We start from the raw sequence: 20268 nt of genomic DNA, 5'->3' as shown, positions 1-20268 counted from the left end.
GCTTCCGGCCATGGGAGCGCAATCTATGTTGCGTGCCACCATGTCTAGCGCTTGCACACTGCTCCCGACCTGGAAGCAGCTTCTGATTGCTTTTACGAGAGAACGGAGGAAGACAGTGGTGAACAGGGGGAGCCGTGGGCATGAGGACTGCTCCCAATACATACCTCCTCCCTTGTTCTAACAATCTTTTTTGCCTCGGTTATCCTTCAAGCAAGTTCAGTGTAGACAGGAAATGAAATGCTACAGACAGCCTCAATCATAAATCAAGTTGAACATGTTAAGAGACCCCTTATGTAATCAAGCCATGGTTGCCAGACTTTTTGCAAAGAAAGGCAAAGTGCCAGCAATTCTGGCATTTGTTTGTATACTGTCTTTGTGTCAATACTTTGAAGAATACCATCAAAGTCTAGGGATGGTTGATGCCACTTAGAAGGAATGTAGATTTGAATCAGTTTGAGTTGCATGCTTCATATGTTCATTTTTTATGTCAATAAATGTTATCACAAATAACAGACAAACGACAAGGGATGTCAATGGTGATACATATTGATCTTCCCAATCAACAACAAAAATTTGCTTTGGAAAAATCTTGATGTGGAATTTGGTTAAGTCAACAGGAAGTAGTTATATGTCATATTAGTAATCCAAATCTATCTAGAAGAACAAGAAAGATGCAGCATAAAAAATGAGAAATTCTAATCAGAGTCTCAGAGAGAAAAAAAAAATAACAATAGTAAAATTGCATACAGGCATTTTGTTCATATGTTTAAAGAAATTACTTCTACTTAGAAGTTGTTAATCAACCAGTTAAATGGAACCAGTCTAACACGAACTCTATGGCCTGTTGTATAGTATGTCTATTATTATCCTGTAATTTCCATTAGGAGATATGTTGAGCTACTATGATGAGTTTGCAAGAGATTTTTGACTTTAGATTAGCTTCCAGTTTTAAGTTTAAGTTTGTAGTAGCTATTATTTGTGATTGGGAGGGAGTATCACAAGAGTTCCAATTACATATAAGTAAATGTCTGCTCACAAATAGAATCTGGGAGACGATTAGTCTGTGTTGCGTCAGTAAGAATTCTAAATTTAAAGCGGATCCGAGATGAAAAACTAACTATAGCAAGTAGCTTGTCTATATATCTTATCTATAGTTTAGATGGTTTACACAGGAAATCTAGCTGCAAACAGCTTCAACAGTATATGATTATTTCGAAACAGAAAAGGAGCGCTCCATAGTGCATTAACTTAAAAAACCTTTAATTCGCAAGGATAAAACCATACTCACAATTTGTGAATATGGAGGATGGAGCTGTGGGTGCTATGTGATCTAGCACCCACAGCTCCCTCCTCCGTTATGCCGCTATAGTGGTTACCATGACCACGGCGGCAGGAGCGTACAAATGGGGCGTGCCAGTGCCAATCACGTCATCTGTGGAAGAACAGAGCACCGAAACGCATAATGAAGCAATAGGCACATCCGGAGTAGGCCCCCGCCCATCCACTCATGGAAGATTGGAGACTGCGCTGCTGGCCACAGCGCTTGTGGACCAAGCCACCTGGGTGAATAGCGGACGAGTCACTCCGCTGATAAGCGTACATTTAATTCACATCTTGTGAGTGTGTTTTTATCCTTGCAAATTAAAGGTTTTTAAAGTTAATGCACTATGGAGCGCTCCTTTTCTGTTAAGATTGTTGCACTTCCCAAGTATGTGGAGCAGAGTCGTGCATGAACTTGTTAAAGATTGAAAGGACTCTTGGACGTGTGTGTGTACTCAGCAGTGGGAACGCAAGGAATTGTTTGTTCGTTTTTATATAATTATTTCTTCCTGTGATGCAATGAGAGCAGCCATATTCTGCTGCTCATTATACAGGCAAGCTGCTCTGCATCTCCACCCCTCAGCCTGTGAAAACTCCACTCCCCTCTCTGCCCTCTTGCCTCTGAAATCTCAGCAGCTCCCGGCTGGTAACACCTCCTTCTCCTCCTCCTCCTCCTTTGGGAAAAGCTTCTTCCTCCCCAAACTGAGCTCCTATGAGTACTTGTTACATGGGACTCAGAATGCCTAGGCGCTGGAGGAGCTGTGGGTGTGGCTTGTTTAGTTTATAGGAAATTAGGGCATTAAAACCAAAACAAAAAAGTATTTGACCTGAGGAATGCCCTATAAAATATATGTAAGCGGCACAATTCTGAAATCTGTAAAAGGTTATCTCAGATCCATTTGAAGTGCAATAGGGCTAGATCTGGGGATGGGGGAACTAGAGTTCTGGTATTTTTACTGATGCGAGTTCCCTCCTGTAAGGCTCAATTTTTGGGCAGTCCCAAGTGATGGGTTATATATGCCAATATTGTTGCAGTTCCAGCACATTAGGGAGTGATATCTAGATATATATATATATATATATATATATATATATATTTCAACGTCAGTAATACAGTGTGAATATTTTTTTCATATTTTTGTTGACTTTGAGTATTTGGGGATATGAGAGTGGGCGTTTTAGATCAGTAGACCTGAGAGCAGATATATTTCTTTAGTTTTGGTCTAGTAGTTCAGACAGTCCTTCATACCATGAGGAGATACTTCCTTTAAAACCTGAGGCTAATTTCAAGTAGACGGCTAAAAATGTCTAAAAATCAAGGCTAAGGGGATTTTGTGATTGAGGACAAAATGTTGGATTTTTATGAAGGTAACATAATCTTTAACATAATCTTTAGCGGAAAAAAATGATTCACATAGCTGCCAAATTCTTCACATAGAAGGTTTGATATTATTGTCTGAGAATAGGTCATTGGTATGCTTAATACCCGCACTTTCCCATTTTTCTAAGTTGATATCATGAATACATTGTGACAGGGCCTTCAGAGAGATTTTAAAGGGAATGTCCAGGCAGCCCCAAAATATTACATTTAGGTTTCGGCTTCTGCACCGTTGGGGAGCGGGAGCCAGTGGCTGAGGATGGAGCTGCAGCGAGGGACATAGCGGCTGCTAAGGGCTGGAGGAAGCACCGGGTAAGTAAATGCCATTTTTGGGGTTGCCTGGATATTTCCTTTAAGTGGTATTAACTCTTGCTCCCGTTTAGGTTCCATGTTTGCACAGTAGCTGCTACTTTAGGTAATGCATTTTGATATCTTTAATAAACACTGAGTGGAACATTTTAGAGAGAAGACTTGCAACTCTGGTACAGATACTGGATATTTTAGGACAACCAAATATGTATGTATGCAATTGAGAAGCCTCAAAGAGACCTCCATTGCTAAAACTCCAGCTCATATTTTTCATAACACGTCATGCGAAATAAAACCATAGTCACAGCAAACTCAACATTTTAATTTTGTTACCAATATATGTAACTGGGAATACTAATGCCGGTAATTCCTAATCATTCCTCACCACCTCAGTTTTGTTTAATCTAACAGCCTGGTGGGTGGGAGGAGGGAGCACATTGGTGGATTTACGGAGTACCCAGACTAGGGATAAATAACTTGGTAAAGGCATTCAAAGAATATAATTTAGCAGGATTAATGAAGACTGCAGACTCTGAAAACATTTTCATTCGCAAAGTACTATATATCAATAATGAGCGTTTTTTGCCTTACAAATGTTGGGAAGGCATCATGGTTTGTGCTTGGAATTCTGCTGTGGTGTCTGTTGGCTTTTTGACTAAAGCTTGCTACAGATATGCACTTTATTACATTAATATCAGTTGTTGGTTGATTATTTTGTCTGCTACGTATTTACTTCATTTGAACTTGCAAAACTGAATAAGATAAATTTGTCTTCCATTTTTCTAAGTTTGCCAAGTTTAAGGCCGCTGTTGGATGTAAATTATTTGCCGCTAACCAACATGCGGATAGCACGAACATTCTGCTTCACGAACAATGGGCAGGCGTTGTATCTCGTCTCAGCAACTGAAATCCAGAGAATCACCTACAGCCAGGAAACCTGTGAGAACCTACAGGTAAAGTTTAGTGATTGATTTCAATTCTTTAAATCTAGAATGATTTGGACCAATAATAAATAAGCACCACATGTAGCACCACATGTAGCCATGAATAGAATGTCAATATCCTTGAGTAAATATTTACAATGGAAAGGTGCATGGGAATATTTGCAATCCAACATAGGTAACACTTAGATTTTTAAGTATTTCAAATTTGCAGAAAGCAAACTTTTTCAAATTACTGTAATATACATTGTTTACATCCCAACTCTGAGAAAATAACTTAATTTTGTTTTGAATTGAGAGAAAGGGAATTGAAATATAATTTTTTTTTACAGCGTTCTCGCCATTTTGGACGTTTTTCCACACTTTCTGTCCAATGTCTCTATTGCTGTAACATGAACCTTGGTGATCCAGTGGTTAGGAAAATCTTTTTCTGTGAGATCCAAGTCTAATCCACCTGTACAGAAAAGAGGGCAGGAAGTCAGCAATTTGGGTTTTAATTTTGGCCATCAGGAACTTGAATTAAAATAAGGGAGGGGGACACAGAGAACCCGGTATAGTGTAGTATGTACTGGATTATGTGGAGTGAGAAAAGTGGTTGTAAGATTACAATTCTGGGTTACCATCCAGGTAACCACTATGTAGGCAGGTGAGGAGAATTAGACCTGTCCTCACTCAGGATTAAGCAGTCGCTCTCTGTAGTTCAGAAGAAAGGGGTCAAATCCCCTCCACCAGGGGTGGACTCAAATTGTATGCAGTGGTACAGAGGCGCCAGTAGTGTAAAACAGTGATAAAACGTTTTAAAATGAATGAATTAAAATGTTTGTTCATAAACGTGTGATCTCCAGCCTGCATTTTCAAGTGGTAACAGTGTTAGCTGCATTTATAAAACTAATTTGAAAACATTACGTAGAATGGATGCAAATGAGGATCATAATTTTCATTTTGTCCCGGGTCTTTCTGAAACTGACAGCTTGCCACACTGTATTTTCAGCACAGATGAAGCCTAACTATACAATGAAAAACCATCTCACTTGCATACATCCTAATCTAACAGAAGGGCTGAGCAGATGAAATGGGTGCAAGACTTGTCCTATTTAAAAGATTTAAAAGGGCTATTATCCTATTAAACCGGATGCATCCCGGCACTAAGGTTAGACACCCAGGTTTAAGGTTAGGTGCAGAGGGTATAATGTTAGTAAGGTTAGTAACCCACAGGGGGGGGGGGGGTTGGTCAGTTGTCCACAAAGGGTTGTGGTTGAAGACTTGACCAAAACATTTTTCACCTGAACTTCCTAGATTTAGCTGTAATCAGTGATCCTTTTATTACACACTTCATTTTGTATCTGAGTGCTATTTCTGAGTTATTTTATTACATTTGTATGCACCCAAGAGCCAATTTCATTTTGTTTTTTTCTGACATTTTCATACATTGACATGGTGCATACAATTGATATGGATATTGTGTGCTTAACTGTTTAACTTACATAGTTACATAGTTATTTTGGTTGAAAAAAGACATACGTCCATCGAGTTCAACCAGTATAAAGTACAACACCAGCCTGCTCCCTCACATATCCCTGTTGATCCAGAGGAAGGCGAAAAAACCCTTACAAGGCATGGTCCAATTAGCCCCTAACTTTGTGTTGTCTTTCCTCCATAAGACCTCCATAGAATTTGTGGTGTTATTGGCTGCAATACTTTATGCAGTACAGCCGTTAACCCCTGCTGGTCCCCAAGTGCAGCCAGTAACCCTCCTGGCCCCGGCTTGCAGCCATTAATATTCCTGTGTCGACTTATAGTTGTGTTATAAAATTCCAGCTTAATCTCCCTGGTGTTATGATTATTTCCAGATTTAGGGTCTAAAAGCCATGCAATATTTTCACAAGCTTTTAGACCCTAAAAACAAGAAGAAGAAAAAACATACCATAGAGAGATCTGCCGCAGCTCCTGCATATAACTCACTCGGGCTCAGGGTTACCGATCTGAGCTGTGGATTTCCGTACTGCACCTGACTCGGGATTACTGCTGAGGGAAGTTAAAGGACACCCGAAGTAAAAGGGATATGCAGTCTGCCATATTTAACAATGCAAATAGCCTGGCTATCCTGCTGATCCACTGCCTCTTATATTTTTAGCCATAGACATTGAACTAGCACACAGATAAGATATGTGACTGACATTTGACTGGATTTACAGCATGCTTGTTTCAGATGGGCGATTCGGACACTACTACTGATGCCAGAAAAGTATATATTTTGTTAGCAGCACTACTTGTCAATGTCCTCTCAAGTACTTTTTAACATATTAATTAAAAGTTATGTTTTATCCCTCATCACATTCCTCGCATGCAAGGTTATTCAGTTTATTTTGAATTCAGGTGTGTGTAATTTATTGCAACTTTTTTCCTATGCCACTATTCATAAGCACCCCTGAAAAAGGACCTATACCTGCCAGATTGCCTAATTGCATGCTTGCTTATCTGACAGTTGGACAGTGCCATTGCTGTCCAGGGAGAGTCTTTGAAAGTAAAAAAAAATCCAGAGTATCCCCCATGATGAAATGGAGTAGTTTACAACTTGTCAGTAAGAGGTTCAGAGCTGTCAGATTTATACTAGGGACTCTGAGACAGCTACAGCACATAAGAAAAGAAAAAGTAATTCAAAGTGTATTTTATTTTGCGGCAAATGTACTACTGATATGTATGTGTATCCTTGTATTTTACATGTTAGTTTTTCATGATCCTATCAAATATATTTTTTCATGGTGCCTTGCCTTTTGTCTGTTGGGATACTCCGGTATAGTTTGGGGTTCATTTTTTAGTTATACTTCACAAAAATTATATGGTCTTAGCTAGGGGGGGGGGGGGGGGAATGGCTAGAGGAAAAAAAGCCCATGTTCATTTAAGCTTATTTTTTAATTGCATGTGTTCACATAATCATTAAAAGGCCCTTCATGAAACATTAAAGGGAATGTCCAAGCAAATAAAAAATAGTTTCACTTACCTGGGGCTTCTACCAGCCCCATGCAGCCATCCTGTGCCCTCGTAGAAAAAATGTACGCATTGAACCAGTAAAATGTATGTGTTAATGTTCCTGCACTAGCGGGAATGCGTAAAAATGTACTGGCTCACTTTCATGACCTCTGGGTCATGACACTGCTAGGAGAGATTGATTCTCTCTCCCAGCGTGCAGGGAGATGGGGCAGTGGCAGGGAGGGCGGCCAGGGAAAGAGAGCTGCCCAATGGCAGCTCTTTAAACCCTGCACGAACACCCCAAGTGGGCGTTTTGAACAGGGAATCCCTCTCCCTCATGTTTACCTCCAAGATGGCGACAAATACTGTCACTAATCTCGGGTGGGCTATAGCGCGACGGTGTGGGGACACAGAGGCATGTCATGAGGCAGAGAACATGCCTGTGTCCTATCTGCCCCCGAAGGAACTGCCTCGGGTTCTCTTTTGATTCTGTTATGTCACATGGGCAAGAACTCTAGCTTGAAATCCATCCCTGGAAGCCAACGACACTCCCATTATGTTAGCTTAAAAATATATATTTTTATTTTAGTTTGAGATAACAAAGAACAAGCTTGTGCACTGTATATAATATGAAATTTGCAGATTTTTGAGTGTTCTTGCCAACTGCATTGTGGAAATAATCGGTTGCATTCTAGTTACATTTTAGTTGCTTCCTCCCTCTTTGTGCGACTCCCTTATAGCTGGGTCGAAGTATGCAGACCTTTTTACAAGATTTTTTTCCTTTATCCCTCTCCTCCTTATAGGGTAAATAAGTGCATGTTTGTGATTTTAAAAAATTCTAATATTTTACTGTGGGCCAAAACCGCCTTTACAGAACCTCAACAGAGCACCAAAAATATTCTAAGGTGATGGCTTCAGATCTTCCAGTGTTTATTCATTCATTTCATTCTTGGACCTAATCGTTCTATAGTTAGATAAGCAAACTCCAAGTACTTAGAGGCACAAGAGGATATTGAGCAAAGAAATGTTTTTGAAGGAATACATTCTAAAGGTGAGCCATTTGCTCTGATTTGAGTTATTCAGAAGCCATGTGAGAAGGAATCTTAGAAAGAACTGGACAATACAGTCCAGTAATTAAAAAAGAAAATGTATAATGATAGGATTGTTGATTTCAGCCAGGCTACCGTGAATGCATTACTGTCCTATTTCTTTGGCAGAACTTCTACTTAAAGCTTCTCTGTTCTACTATTTAGGAAATGCTAGGGGAGCTGTTCACGCCAGTTGAAACACCAGAGGCCCCCAACAGAGGGTTTTTCAAAGGCTTGTTCGGAGGTGGAGCTCAGTCACTCGACCGAGAGGACCTCTGTAAGTATCAAAATGTACCGTTTCAAAGGTTTTAAATTTGTATTGTAGTTTTGATTACTAGTTTCAACTTATACAACCAAGGGTTTTTTTTTTTTTGGTTTTTTTTCAATGTTGGAGTTAATTACTTTCCCCACCAAGAATCTGCAAAGTATGTTTATGAGGGGCATTTAGAAAGTTCCCTTCACTTATTATGTTTCAGCTTCATGCTAAAGTCATTTAAATTAATTTCTGTCTTCGTCACTCTATCATTGCCATCAAAGTATATAACGGAAAAAAAAAAATAAGAATCACAAGCAGTCTTGCTTCCAGGCAAGGTCTATGGCTGTAATTGGCTATAAGTTAAAGGGACACTTAAGTCAAACAAAAAAAATGAGTTTTACTCACCTAGGGTTTCCAATAGCCCCCTGCAGCTGTCCGGTGGCCTCGCCGTCTCCCTCCGATCCTCCTGGCCCCGCCGGCAGCCACTTCCTGTTTCAGTGACACGAGTGATTCTTCGCGTTCCCAGACACATTAGCACCCTCAATGCTGCTATATGGTATATGATATATGCTATAGCAGCATAGATGGCACTATCGTGGCCAGGAATACGAAGAATCACTCGCGTCCCCAGCCTGTCAGCTCCTGTCACTGAAACAGGAAGTGGCTGCCGGCGGGGCCAGGAGGATCGGAGGGAGACGGCGAGGGCATGGGACAGCTGCAGGGGGCTATTGGAAGCCCCAGGTGAGTAAAACTCATTTTTTTTGTTTGACTTAAGTGTCCCTTAAAGGTTACGCAATTGGCTGACCAGATCCCAACTAGAGAGAAAGTGTAATTTGAATACCTGAATGTTTAAACGTTTCAGGGAGAAAAAGAAAAAAGGGAACTCATCCTACTTACATATAGAAAGAAAAAAAGGGAACTCATCCTACTTACATATAGGCTAGGCATTGTACATTCACGTGTTTATCGGGTCTACATGAAAAGGGCGCCGGTAAAAAAGGGCGCCTGGTGGAGCCCATATATACCAACTTCGGCTACAAAAAAGGCGCCTGGTGTAGCCCATATAAACTTCGGCTACAAAAAAGACCCTTGGTGTAGCCCATATAAAAACTTCGGCTACAAAACAGGCGCCTGGTGTAGCCCATATAAAAACTTCGGCTACAAAAAAACTCCGGGATGTGTTAATTACTATTCCGCCTCCAGGGCGCCATGGATAGTGGGGGAATGAAATAATTCGGTTTCCAGCGCTTGTAGCCCATATAAAAACTTCGGCAACAAAAATACTCCGGGATGTGTTAATTACTATTCCCCCTCCAGGCCGCCATGGATAGTGGGGGAATGAAATAATTCGGCTTCCAGCACTTGTAGCCCATATAAAAGCTTAGGCTACAAAAAAAAGGCAATAATATGGGCTACAAAGGGGCACCTTACTGTAGCCGAAAAAAATACGAGCTACAAAGGGGAGCCCGATTGTAGTCGATAACCTTGTAGCCGAAAAAATATGGGCTACAAAGGGGAGCCCGCTTGTAGCCTATATCAAAACTCGGGCGCCCTTTTCTACACCTTGTAGCCCATATTTCCAGAAATAACATTGATGTCTATGGCAGCGCCCTTTTTATACAGGCAGCTCGGGCGCCCTTTTCAACCGATCCCCCTTTATCTTATGTCATATGTCAGTTCAGGAACACTTTAATTACATTTAAATGCATACATCTGAGGCAGTAGTAGGTCATTGTTTTCCCTTGCTTCTATAAGTATGCATGTACCTATTTATCCCATATTGTGAGATTTTGTTAATGGAACATTAGAGGACCATCTTGGAATTCTGATGCTTGTGGAAAGGAGTCACATTATAATGTGCACAAGGTTTGGTTAGCTGCCAAACATGTAAAGGACATTGAAATTACATATAAATAACATTGTGCACAACAGTATGGGATTATTTACAAAGGTTTAACTCCATAATTGATAAAATCAGGTCTCCCTTTTATGTTAAAAATATATTATTTTCTACCTTCAATATTTCAGTCGGAGAAATTGCTTCTGGTAAAGCATCAAGGAGTCTTGCTCAGCACATTCCTGGACCTGGAGGTATTGAAGGCGTAAAAGGAGCAGCAACTGGTGTTGCGGGTGAATTAGCACGAGCGCGAATAGCCCTGGATGAGAGGGGGCAAAAACTAGGAGAGTTAGAAGATAGGACAGCAGCCATGCTTGCCAGTGCAGACTCCTTTTCAAAGCAGGCTCATGAGGTATTGAAAGTATTGTTATATCTATCTTACATGTTTTTCTGAGTACCAAGTTAAGCTGTGCCATTCCAGAATCACTAGAATTTTTCAACTATGTTGAAAATAAAATTTTCATCTTAAAACAAAAAAAGTATTTACACGTATTCATCAATTCCGCTCAGTGAGTGAACATACAAACCATTCCTCCATACCTCTGGAAAATTCATAAATACAAAGTTGCTAGTGTACTTTATACCTATAGCCCATTTATTTTAAAGGATACCCTAAGTGACGTGACATGATGAGATAGATATGTGTATGTACAGTGCCTGGCACACAAATAACTATGTTGTCTTCCTGTTTTTCTTTCTTTGTCTGAAAGAGTTAAATATCAAGTATGTAAGTGGCTGACTCAGTCCTAACTCAGATAGGAAGTGACTACAGTGTGACCCTCACTGATAAGAAATTCCTCTTTTTATCTCTTTCTTGCTCTCAGAAGCCATTTTCTGCTAGGAAAGTGTTGTATAGTTGGAATTTCTTATCAGTGAGGGTCACACTGTAGTCACTTCCTGTCTGAGTCAGGACTGAGTCAGCCACTTAAATACCTGATATTCAACTCTTTCAGACAAAGAAAAAAAAAGGGGGAACACAGCATAGTTATTTGTGTGCTAGGCACTGTACATACACATGTCTATCTCATCATGTCACATGTCACTTCGGGTATCTTTTAAAGAGCTTATATTCATTTATCTTACAGACAGCTATTTCAGACTATGTTGGTCTTCATCAGTGGGAAGCATGGATTGGGTGAAGGAAATGCAGAGCGGCACACTTATCCTAGTAGTTTTTTCTGGTGCATGACCTGGGAAGCTAAGCCTCATCCCAAACGATATCGAAGAAGTAGAAAGGTTGGTCAGTACACCAGCTTCTCAATAAGCGAAATTTAATCAATCACATGTCAACACTACGGTTAACAATTGTTTCGGGGCCACGGAGGGTCCCCTTCATCAGAACAGTGCAGACAAACAATATTACAAAGATGCACCAAACATATATACCTAGTGACATAATAAAAACCACCCCTCATAATCAAAGACACTCCCCCTCCCCTCACAATGTAAACATCGCTTCATACCCCATAAACAGATGATCAGAGATCAAAATTATGCATATGAAAGTAATCCTATCATGGACATGAGAAGGCACAAAAAACATAAGCACAAATCGAACAGCAAAACGTGCAGATGCTAGTAAACATAACGGTAAGCCCTATATCACAATGATGATAGCGATAATCCTAGAATGAAGGAAAAGATTATGTAAAGGACACTCTACTCTAATCCGCTGATCGCATCATATTAATTGTCAATCATCTGTCATCTAGAAGATAACAGGAAAAGGAGTTGTATTGATTCAGTCCCCTAGGGGCCACAGTGTCTAAAGTATATATCCAGAATGTTTCCTTCTGAAGCAACAGTTTATCTCGATTTCCACCTCTCCTCGGTTTTTTGACATGGTCAATGACCAAGCCCCTAAGACTATGCGACTATATGTCGTTCTGGTGTTTTTATGCGGACTTTTTATGCATGATACAGTCATGCGGATGTATACGGACTAAGTGGCGCCGTCTCCATGGTTACATGAACGCGGATTGCTTTAAGCACGCGCGGTTGAGCGATGCGGGTATCCCTATGGTTACGCTGATGTGGTACCTTCCGCGCATGCGCGACCATATGCAGCCGATGACGCACATGGAGGGCGGAGTGCTCTCCGCTTGCACTACGCCAATTGGTCTACGAGCGGAACATTGCATCCTGGGTATGGGGTTGCGATGGCAACCCTGCACGGAGGCAGACCCGGTGGGAGCAACGGTCTGAACAGCGGGAGACGGCGGTTTGGCGCGAGCTTGAGGCCAATGGATTTGAACATCATGTATGATTGACAGGAGATGTCCTGTCATTTATTTCGGTATGTGCATAAGTTATGTTTCAATTTGTGCTTATGTTTTTTGTGCCTTCTCATGTCCATAATAGGATTACCTTCATATGCATAATTTTGATCTCTGATCATCTGTTTATGGGGTATGAAGCGATGTTTACATTGTGAGGGGAGGGGGAGTGTCTTTGATTATGAGGGGTGGTTTTTATTATGTCACTAGGTATATATGTTTGGTGCATCTTTGTAATATTGTTTGCACTGTTCTGATGAAGGGGACCCTCCGTGGCCCCGAAACAATTGTTAACCGTAGTGTTGACATGTGATTGATTAAATTTCGCTTATTGAGAAGCTGGTATGCTGACCAACCTTTCTACTTCTTGGAAGCATGGATTGATCTGGCTCTATAGGTAGGAGTTTTACCCAGTTAAGTCCATGGCAAGCCAAAATCTGCAAGTTAGATTGGTATGGGTCTAGAAAAATGAATGGCCATGTAGTCATTTCATGTATTTAGTTAATATGTTCAATAACCAGTTCCTGTTTTTGGACATAGATTCTATGTACACAAACGTGTTCCTGTCGGTTTCTTAGAGTCTATATCCAAAATTGAAAGCTGCTACACATGCGCCTCTTGTTTAAAAGTGAATGAATGCTGCTATAAAAAATAGCAACAATAGTTCATTTAAAATAAGTGGGCAAAAAAAGTTTTACAAATTAAAAGAAAACGTTAGTGACAAGGTCACAATAACGTTTTTTGATTTTCTTTTTCCTTTCAGTTAAGCTTTAACCCCTACCTAGCCTATTAAACCCTGTAATGCTCTACAAATGGATTGCTCTGCTGTGCCTAGCGAATATACCTGTACAGCATTGGGGTCCTAAACTGTCATTCTAACAATTGCATCTGAATACTACAGACGCACAGGCTGGGGATTGTGGTCCACCACATGCCTAGCTTGTACTGAAATAAGACATATGTAGTATCATTTTAACTGGGAAGGGTCAAATAATATATTTTTATGAATTTTCTAACTGTGCAACTTGTCATGTGTAAATAAAAAGAATTTGCATTTTCTGTTGTGCATTTTACACTTGATTTTTCCCCATAAAATGGATTTAAAATAAAATAATTTTTGGAGATAAATATTACCAAGAGAAGGCCTAGACTGTCCTGAAAAAGAACAATATATATATATCACTTAGATGGTATAAGTAACAGAATACTCAAGCAACTCAGGGTGACCCAAAACTACTAGGAAAGTATGGGGGCTAAAAGAGGCCGAAAAGCCCTCCTATAAAAAATGCTTAATGGGATTTGCCTTCTTAAAACACACATATGATCCACGGATTTCTGGGTAAGTAACCCCCCACCCTATCCTGCGGTCACAAGTGGAGTAATTAAACTTCATTAGAATTCCGAATTCGAGTAGTTCATTACTCGGAAGCCCATCCCTGTCTCCAGGCACAAATCTAAAAAGATCATCGAATATCTTAAATTTTTGTGTGAAATGCGGCTTTTGAGGTTTAAACCCGTCTTAAAATTTTTGATCACATGACCAGAAGCAGCAGAGTTGAAGCGGTTTCCTTAACTTCTCGACCACTGAGGGGCTTTAAGGACTTACGAGGCCAAAACAACAAAAAAGTAAAGTACCTGCATGATGTTCAAATGCACGGAGGACGCCATCCGCGCCCTCCGTGCATTTCTGCCGGGACCCCTTAGTTAAATCGCTCCCCAGGCCGGGTCGGGCTCTCCAGCCACTCCTAATATGGCCGCCGGAGCTGGTCGCGGCTGCACAGTCCGCATTGCCGCGAGTGCGGCTGCGCAGCTCTAGGGCCTCCCGCCCCCGATCCACGCTACCAGCAGTTGGGGTGAACCAGGATTGCAACAAGCTTTATGTTCTGCCTTTGTACAGTGTTGTGAACCAGTGAGACAAAACTGATAGAGAATTCTGAATATCCTTTACACCAAGCTATGTACTGCACTGTTGCTGTAGTTCCCAGGGTTTCCTTAAAAGTAAGAACTGCTGACTGAAGTTGAAAGATTTAATGGTATTTTATTACAAAATGGCTTATGTCGTTACGGCATTATATATATATATATATATATATATATATATATATATATGTATATGTGTATATATATATATATGTATATAATATCCTTTTTTGGTAAAAATCTTATTTCCTTTTTATCTACCCTTTCCCCTACAGATGATGGTAAAATACAAAGAAAAGAGGTGGTATCAGTTCTGATGAACCAGGCTTAAATACATCCAGTTGACTCCTCCAGGAAAAAAAATTAAAGAAAACATACATCCATTTTCTCGTCATTTCTTTCTGCAGGACAGTTGGGAACAAGGGATGTATATTCATATTTGGTTACAGTTTCCTAGCACAAATCATATACTGTCTTGCCTCAGTATTGTGGCTATAACTGAGGAGCATTCCATCCAGTCAAACAAGAAGATTTCTCAGTATTTTCTCCAAGTGTGTTTCACATGACAATATGGAAAGAGTGCGGCCAGCAATTTAGGTATTGGTGAAATGACACAATCAAGAATGAGCAAGAGTAGATTGTTTCATTTCTTGTTAATATTTTTTGTGCTTTTTTATTTTTGTCTTTACGGGTGTTTCACTTTTCTGTAAAAGTTGAGTTGTTAAAAGTTGCATCTGAACTTCTAGCATCTGCTGTCTGTTGGCTTGTCCACGGACATCACAGGCTTTGTAACGGTATTAAAATATGGGTTCTAAAAATGCTAAGACTGAAGTAACTGCACAGGCCAGAGAGATTTTTCACCTACAGAGAATGATTGGTCATTTCCCCACTTGTCGAAGATATAATGGCCCTGATGTATTTGCTTCTGTGTCTAGATCATCACAGAGTTGGAAATCCCTACATAGGCATACTTGCCAATATTCTGACATGCCCAGATGTCAGTCAGTCCTAAACATGCCTGGATCCCTCTGTTTAACCACATGAATCCCTACCACTTCCAGGTGAAGCAGCATCATCTTGCCCACCAGAAACCAAGACTGTCTCTGGAAAATTCTGATATGTTGGCAATTATGCATATGTGGTCAATATTTTTTTTTCAGCACCTTATTTATTTCATATCACTTTTGCCATTTTAATTACCTTCAAAAATATGAATCGTTTACTCCAAGTTACTGTATGGTCCCTAAGGGTCCTACAGAATTTGACTTGAAACGTTTCAAAATCAACTGTTCTACATCTTAACCTTCATCAGGATGGAGGTCATGTTTAAGTTGAAGTTTTGGAGGTATTACCTGTCATTGTTTACTATTTTCTTAAAAAAAAAAACCCAAAGCTGCGTATTTATTTCCTGAGCTTTTGTTACTAACACCTTCTATTTAAGAATTATAAGAGTAGGAAAGAGCCAACTAAAATTAAATCCAATTAACACATGTGGACCCTGGTCAAATAATCCATAAGGTTTGTAATATAATTATATATTTTTACACATCATTCAGTATTATAGAAGTATGTGCTAGCATAACATACGTAATGACATATTTAGTTACTCAGTCCACTATGCTCAATGCAGTGTATGCAATGTCTCTGGCATTGTTAAAGCAGTCAAGAAAGCGATATCTAAATGGGGTGCATATTGCACCATGATCTTTAACAGCCCTATGAGGTAAAAGATAATGATGCCATGTTGTTTCCTAAACCTAATCATCATTTCCTTTTAGTGTAAAAGATAAATATATCAAAGCAGAACTCCATGTGTGTTTTACTTTACATGCTTTTAAATTTGTATCTATTTTTTTATGGCCACAGTCTTCATATCCCTGATTGTCAGGAGCTGGTTAATAACGAAGCAGCAGAGTCTGATAAAAAGATAGATAACTTCTACCTGCCTTTATCATCTCTGGATAACTGTAGTTTATAGCTAAACGACATCTATCACAACAAATATGTTGTTTTAATACTGTCTATAAGGGCACACATTACCACTAGTAAAGTCAAAAGCAGGGACACTGAGAGCCCAGTATGGTGTAGTGTGTATTGGTGATAAGGGAAAATGAAGAGTAAGTAGAATGATACTCACAAACCAGGGTTACCCCTTAGGCAACCACTGTGAACGCAGGTGGGAAGAACAAGCCTGTCCCCACTCAGTATTAAAGGGACACTTAAGCCAGAAAAAATGAGTTTTACTCCCCTGGGGCTTCTACCTGCCCCCTCTAGCAGTCCTGTGCCCTCGCAGCCACTCACTAATCCTCTGGTCCCCCGCTGCCAGCTAGTTTCGTTTTTGCCAACAGGCCCGTCAGGACTGGCCACGCGTAGCTTTTTCCGCATTCCCGACTGTAATTAGCGCTACAGCGGGGAACCAGAGGATTAGTGAGTGGCTGCGAGGGCACAGGACTGCTGCAGGGGGCTGGTAGAAGTCCCAGGTGAGTAAAACTCATTTTTTTTTCTGACTTAAGGTTCACTTTAAGAAGTCGCTCTCTGTAGGTAGGAAGAAATATGAGAATTTCTGCCCTTCCACCAAGGGTGGACTGGTACATTATCAAAGTAAACAGAGGTATCCTTTAAGACCCTTTAAGTGATGTAGTTGTATAGCATCCTGCTCCAGTTAGCCAAAATGATCTGTACTTCATTCATATTTAAATTCAGCTTAGCCTCAACTAATCACACTAATCAGCTTGCTGGATGAGCTTTAAACTTAAATTCAGCAGGTTTCAGACATCTGACTCTTTGAATCCTACTCCAGGCCATTTTTAAAATTAAAAAAAAATCCAGGGAGAAACATGCACTTTGCTTGCGTTTTCAATCTGACCCCTTGAACAAACAATGCCTTGCGATCCTGGGGTTCTGCTTTGTTATATGGGGAATTACACAAAGAATGGCTGTCCCTTGTTTACAAAAACTGGTTCTCAAGCACCACTTATGCTTCTTCTTGTGTGAATGAGAATGGCTTCAGAATGAGCTTTCTGCATTGGACTTTGCACAGCTGAGTACCAGAGTTAGGAAACACCACCATATCCATAGCTTAATGTTTGATGATCTAGTCTGTCCCATTTTAAGAGAGGTTTGGAGCCCACATTCAAAGTGGCTGTTTAGTTAAGCAGTGAGTCTAATTCTAACCCTTCCCTGTCAATTAATGTTATGACCCGTTAGCTGAAAAATAAAATCCATTCATTTATTAATAGTTCATTTCTTTTTAAGTGCCTATAAAAGTAGCTAGAAAAAAAGTGGAATTTCTTATTGCAGCATTGTACATTTGTAGTTGCATGTACAATTACAGTATTATAATGTTTCAGCGCATGCAGTTCTAAAGATATATTTTTCTATTTGTTTTATCCTCTTCAGTGGCAAATGTCCACAGACATCCTTTTGGCATGTTACGGTCATGTGATAACAAAGTCATGTGACTGTGATGTAATCTGTGCTTCGAATAAAATTTGAGGAACACTCCAGTGTCATGGGTGATGGGGCACTGCAACTGGGCACTGACTGGTTTTTATTATATTTAAATAAACATATTTGTGTATGATCAGAGGAACAGTGCAATATATGTGTATATGTATTTACATACACATGGGCAAAATGAAAAGTACAACTCTACCAGTGATGAATATTTATCATAATACAAATACACCATATTGTAACCATTAGGATTTTTCCTAAGAAAAACCTCGCCATTCACATATATTTTTCTTAAAAGACTTAATGCAAATATTTTAATACCCAGTACATCTATAAAATATGATTAAACTTGAACACATATCTTCTTTATGTATAGGCACACTAGTTGTGTCATAGATACTATTTTAACATTTTTTTGTGACTTTAGACTTGACTTTAGTTGGCATTCTCTCTTCATCATTACATATCCTTTAATTCCCATTATTTGTTGTCCCAAATTGTTTGGAATTTTTTAACTGTTCCATGAAAGCTTTGATAATTGTTCTTATGGATTTATAGCCATGCATTCATTGTTATTGTAGCAAATAAAGTGACATGTTTTAATTCTGCTAAACAAGATGCAAAGAGGATACCACTGTTTTCAGGAACAACATTTCTCAGTAGTTTGTTAATTTATTGCATACACATATTCTGAGAGAAATCTGGAGGTTGGTATATATAACCTCCCCTTCTAAGATAGTTCTCGGACTGTCATACTGATCTTCTGGCTGTAATAATCTGACCTAGATAGATATGCATAAAACATTCAGAATGTACTCTTTCACTACTGCTCCAAGTCAATGTTTAAACCAGAGGCTCAATATGACAGCCAAGCTAAGTCGCTTTTTTTGAAGGTAACTGCAGTGGCAGCTTCTTTATTTCTTTCATAACAAGTTTTAGTCAAGATACTAAGACAGAAGGGTCGATGTGCAATTAACTTTTTCTCTTGAGTTATTTCCTAGGATATATTTTTCACCTTCTCTTTAAAATAACTTTTCAATATTGTGTAATTGAAAAACAAATACCCAAAAGTTAGTGAAAACATATTAGCAAAATTATTTGTGAGTGTTTTCTTGCTTGCTCATGGTTTAAATGGCATTTTAGAACAAAGAGTGAAAATATCGCCTAGGAGAAAACTTAGGAGAAAAGGTGAATTGCATATGGGCCATGGTATAAGTAACTTAGTTTGGCTGTCTCTGGTCAGATAAGGTGACAATCTCACGCCTGTGCATACCACCTCTGGCTAAAGATACTCATGAGAAGACCTTAATTTCGCAAGCAGGAAAACTTTGTCTGATCGCCTATGCAAACTTTCTCTGGAGTCAGAAAGGATGCCATCAGAGGAACAGAAGTCATAGTCTCAGGCTGCGAGGACAAGGGATTCACAGAGATAGGCGAGGAGAGTGTGCACTGAATAGTTTAGAAGTTACACACACACACACACACACACACACACACACACACACACACACACACACACACCCACACACACCTTCTCATTCAAAGAGTTTTCTTCATTTTCATGACTATGAACATTGTAGATTCACACTGAAGACATCCAAACTATGAATTGACACATGTGGAAGTATAGTACATAACAAAAAAGTGTGAAACAACTGAAAATATGTCATATTCTAGGTTCTTCAAAGTAGCCACCTTTTGCTTTGATTACTGCTTTCCACACTCTTGGCATTCTCTTGATGAGCTTCAAGAGGTAGTCACCTGAAATGGTCTTCCAACAGTCTCGAAGGAGTTCCCAGAGATGCTTAGCACTTGTTGGTGCTTTTGCCTTCATTCTGTGGTCCAGCTCACCCCAAACCATCTCGATTGGTTTCAGGTCTGGTGACTGTGGAGCCCAGGTCATCTGGCGCAGCACCCCACCACTCTCCTTCCTGGTCAAATAGCCCTTGTACGGCCTGGTTGTGTGTTTGGGGTCATTGTCCTTTTGAAAAATAAATGATGGTCCAACTAAACGCAAACTGGATGGAATAGCATGCCACTGCAAGATGCTGTGGTAACCATGCTGGTTCAGCAGGCCTTCAATTTTGAATAAATCCCCAACAGTGTCACCAGCAAAACACCCCCACACCATCACACCTCCTTCTCCATGCTTCACGGTGGGAACCAGGCATGTAGAGACCATCCGTTCACCTTTTCTGCGTCGCACAAAGACACAGTGGTTGGAACCAAAAATCTCAAATTTGGACTCATCAGACCAAAGCACAGATTTCCACTGGTCTAATGTCCATTCCTTGTGTTCTTTAGCCCAAACAAGTCTCTTCTGCTTGTTGCCTGTCCTTAGCAGTGGTTTCCTAGCAGATATTCTAACATGAAGTCCTGATTCACACAGTCTCCTCTTAAGTTGTTCTAGAGATGTGTCTTTTGCTAGAACTCTGTGTGGCATTGACCTGGTCTCTA

General features: G+C 40.0%; 1 protein-coding gene across 8 annotated transcripts in view; it reads left to right on the top strand.

The window, feature by feature from the left end:
- Positions 1–15174, top strand: part of STXBP5 (syntaxin binding protein 5) — a 557868-nt gene extending 542694 nt beyond the window's left edge. For all 8 annotated transcript variants that reach the window (XM_068231993.1, XM_068231992.1, XM_068231991.1 and 5 more), the window contains 4 exons: positions 3795–3960; positions 8172–8283; positions 10291–10511; positions 14631–15174. In XM_068231993.1, the coding sequence (XP_068088094.1) occupies positions 3795–3960; positions 8172–8283; positions 10291–10511; positions 14631–14672 (541 nt within the window). In that variant the 3' untranslated portion in view covers positions 14673–15174. The remainder of the gene's footprint in view (positions 1–3794; positions 3961–8171; positions 8284–10290; positions 10512–14630) is intronic.
- The last annotated feature ends 5094 nt before the right edge of the window (positions 15175–20268 follow it).

Source organism: Hyperolius riggenbachi, chromosome 4, assembly GCF_040937935.1.
Source record: "Hyperolius riggenbachi isolate aHypRig1 chromosome 4, aHypRig1.pri, whole genome shotgun sequence".
Lineage (NCBI taxonomy): Eukaryota > Metazoa > Chordata > Amphibia > Anura > Hyperoliidae > Hyperolius > Hyperolius riggenbachi.
This window is presented reverse-complemented; position numbering and strand designations above follow the sequence as displayed.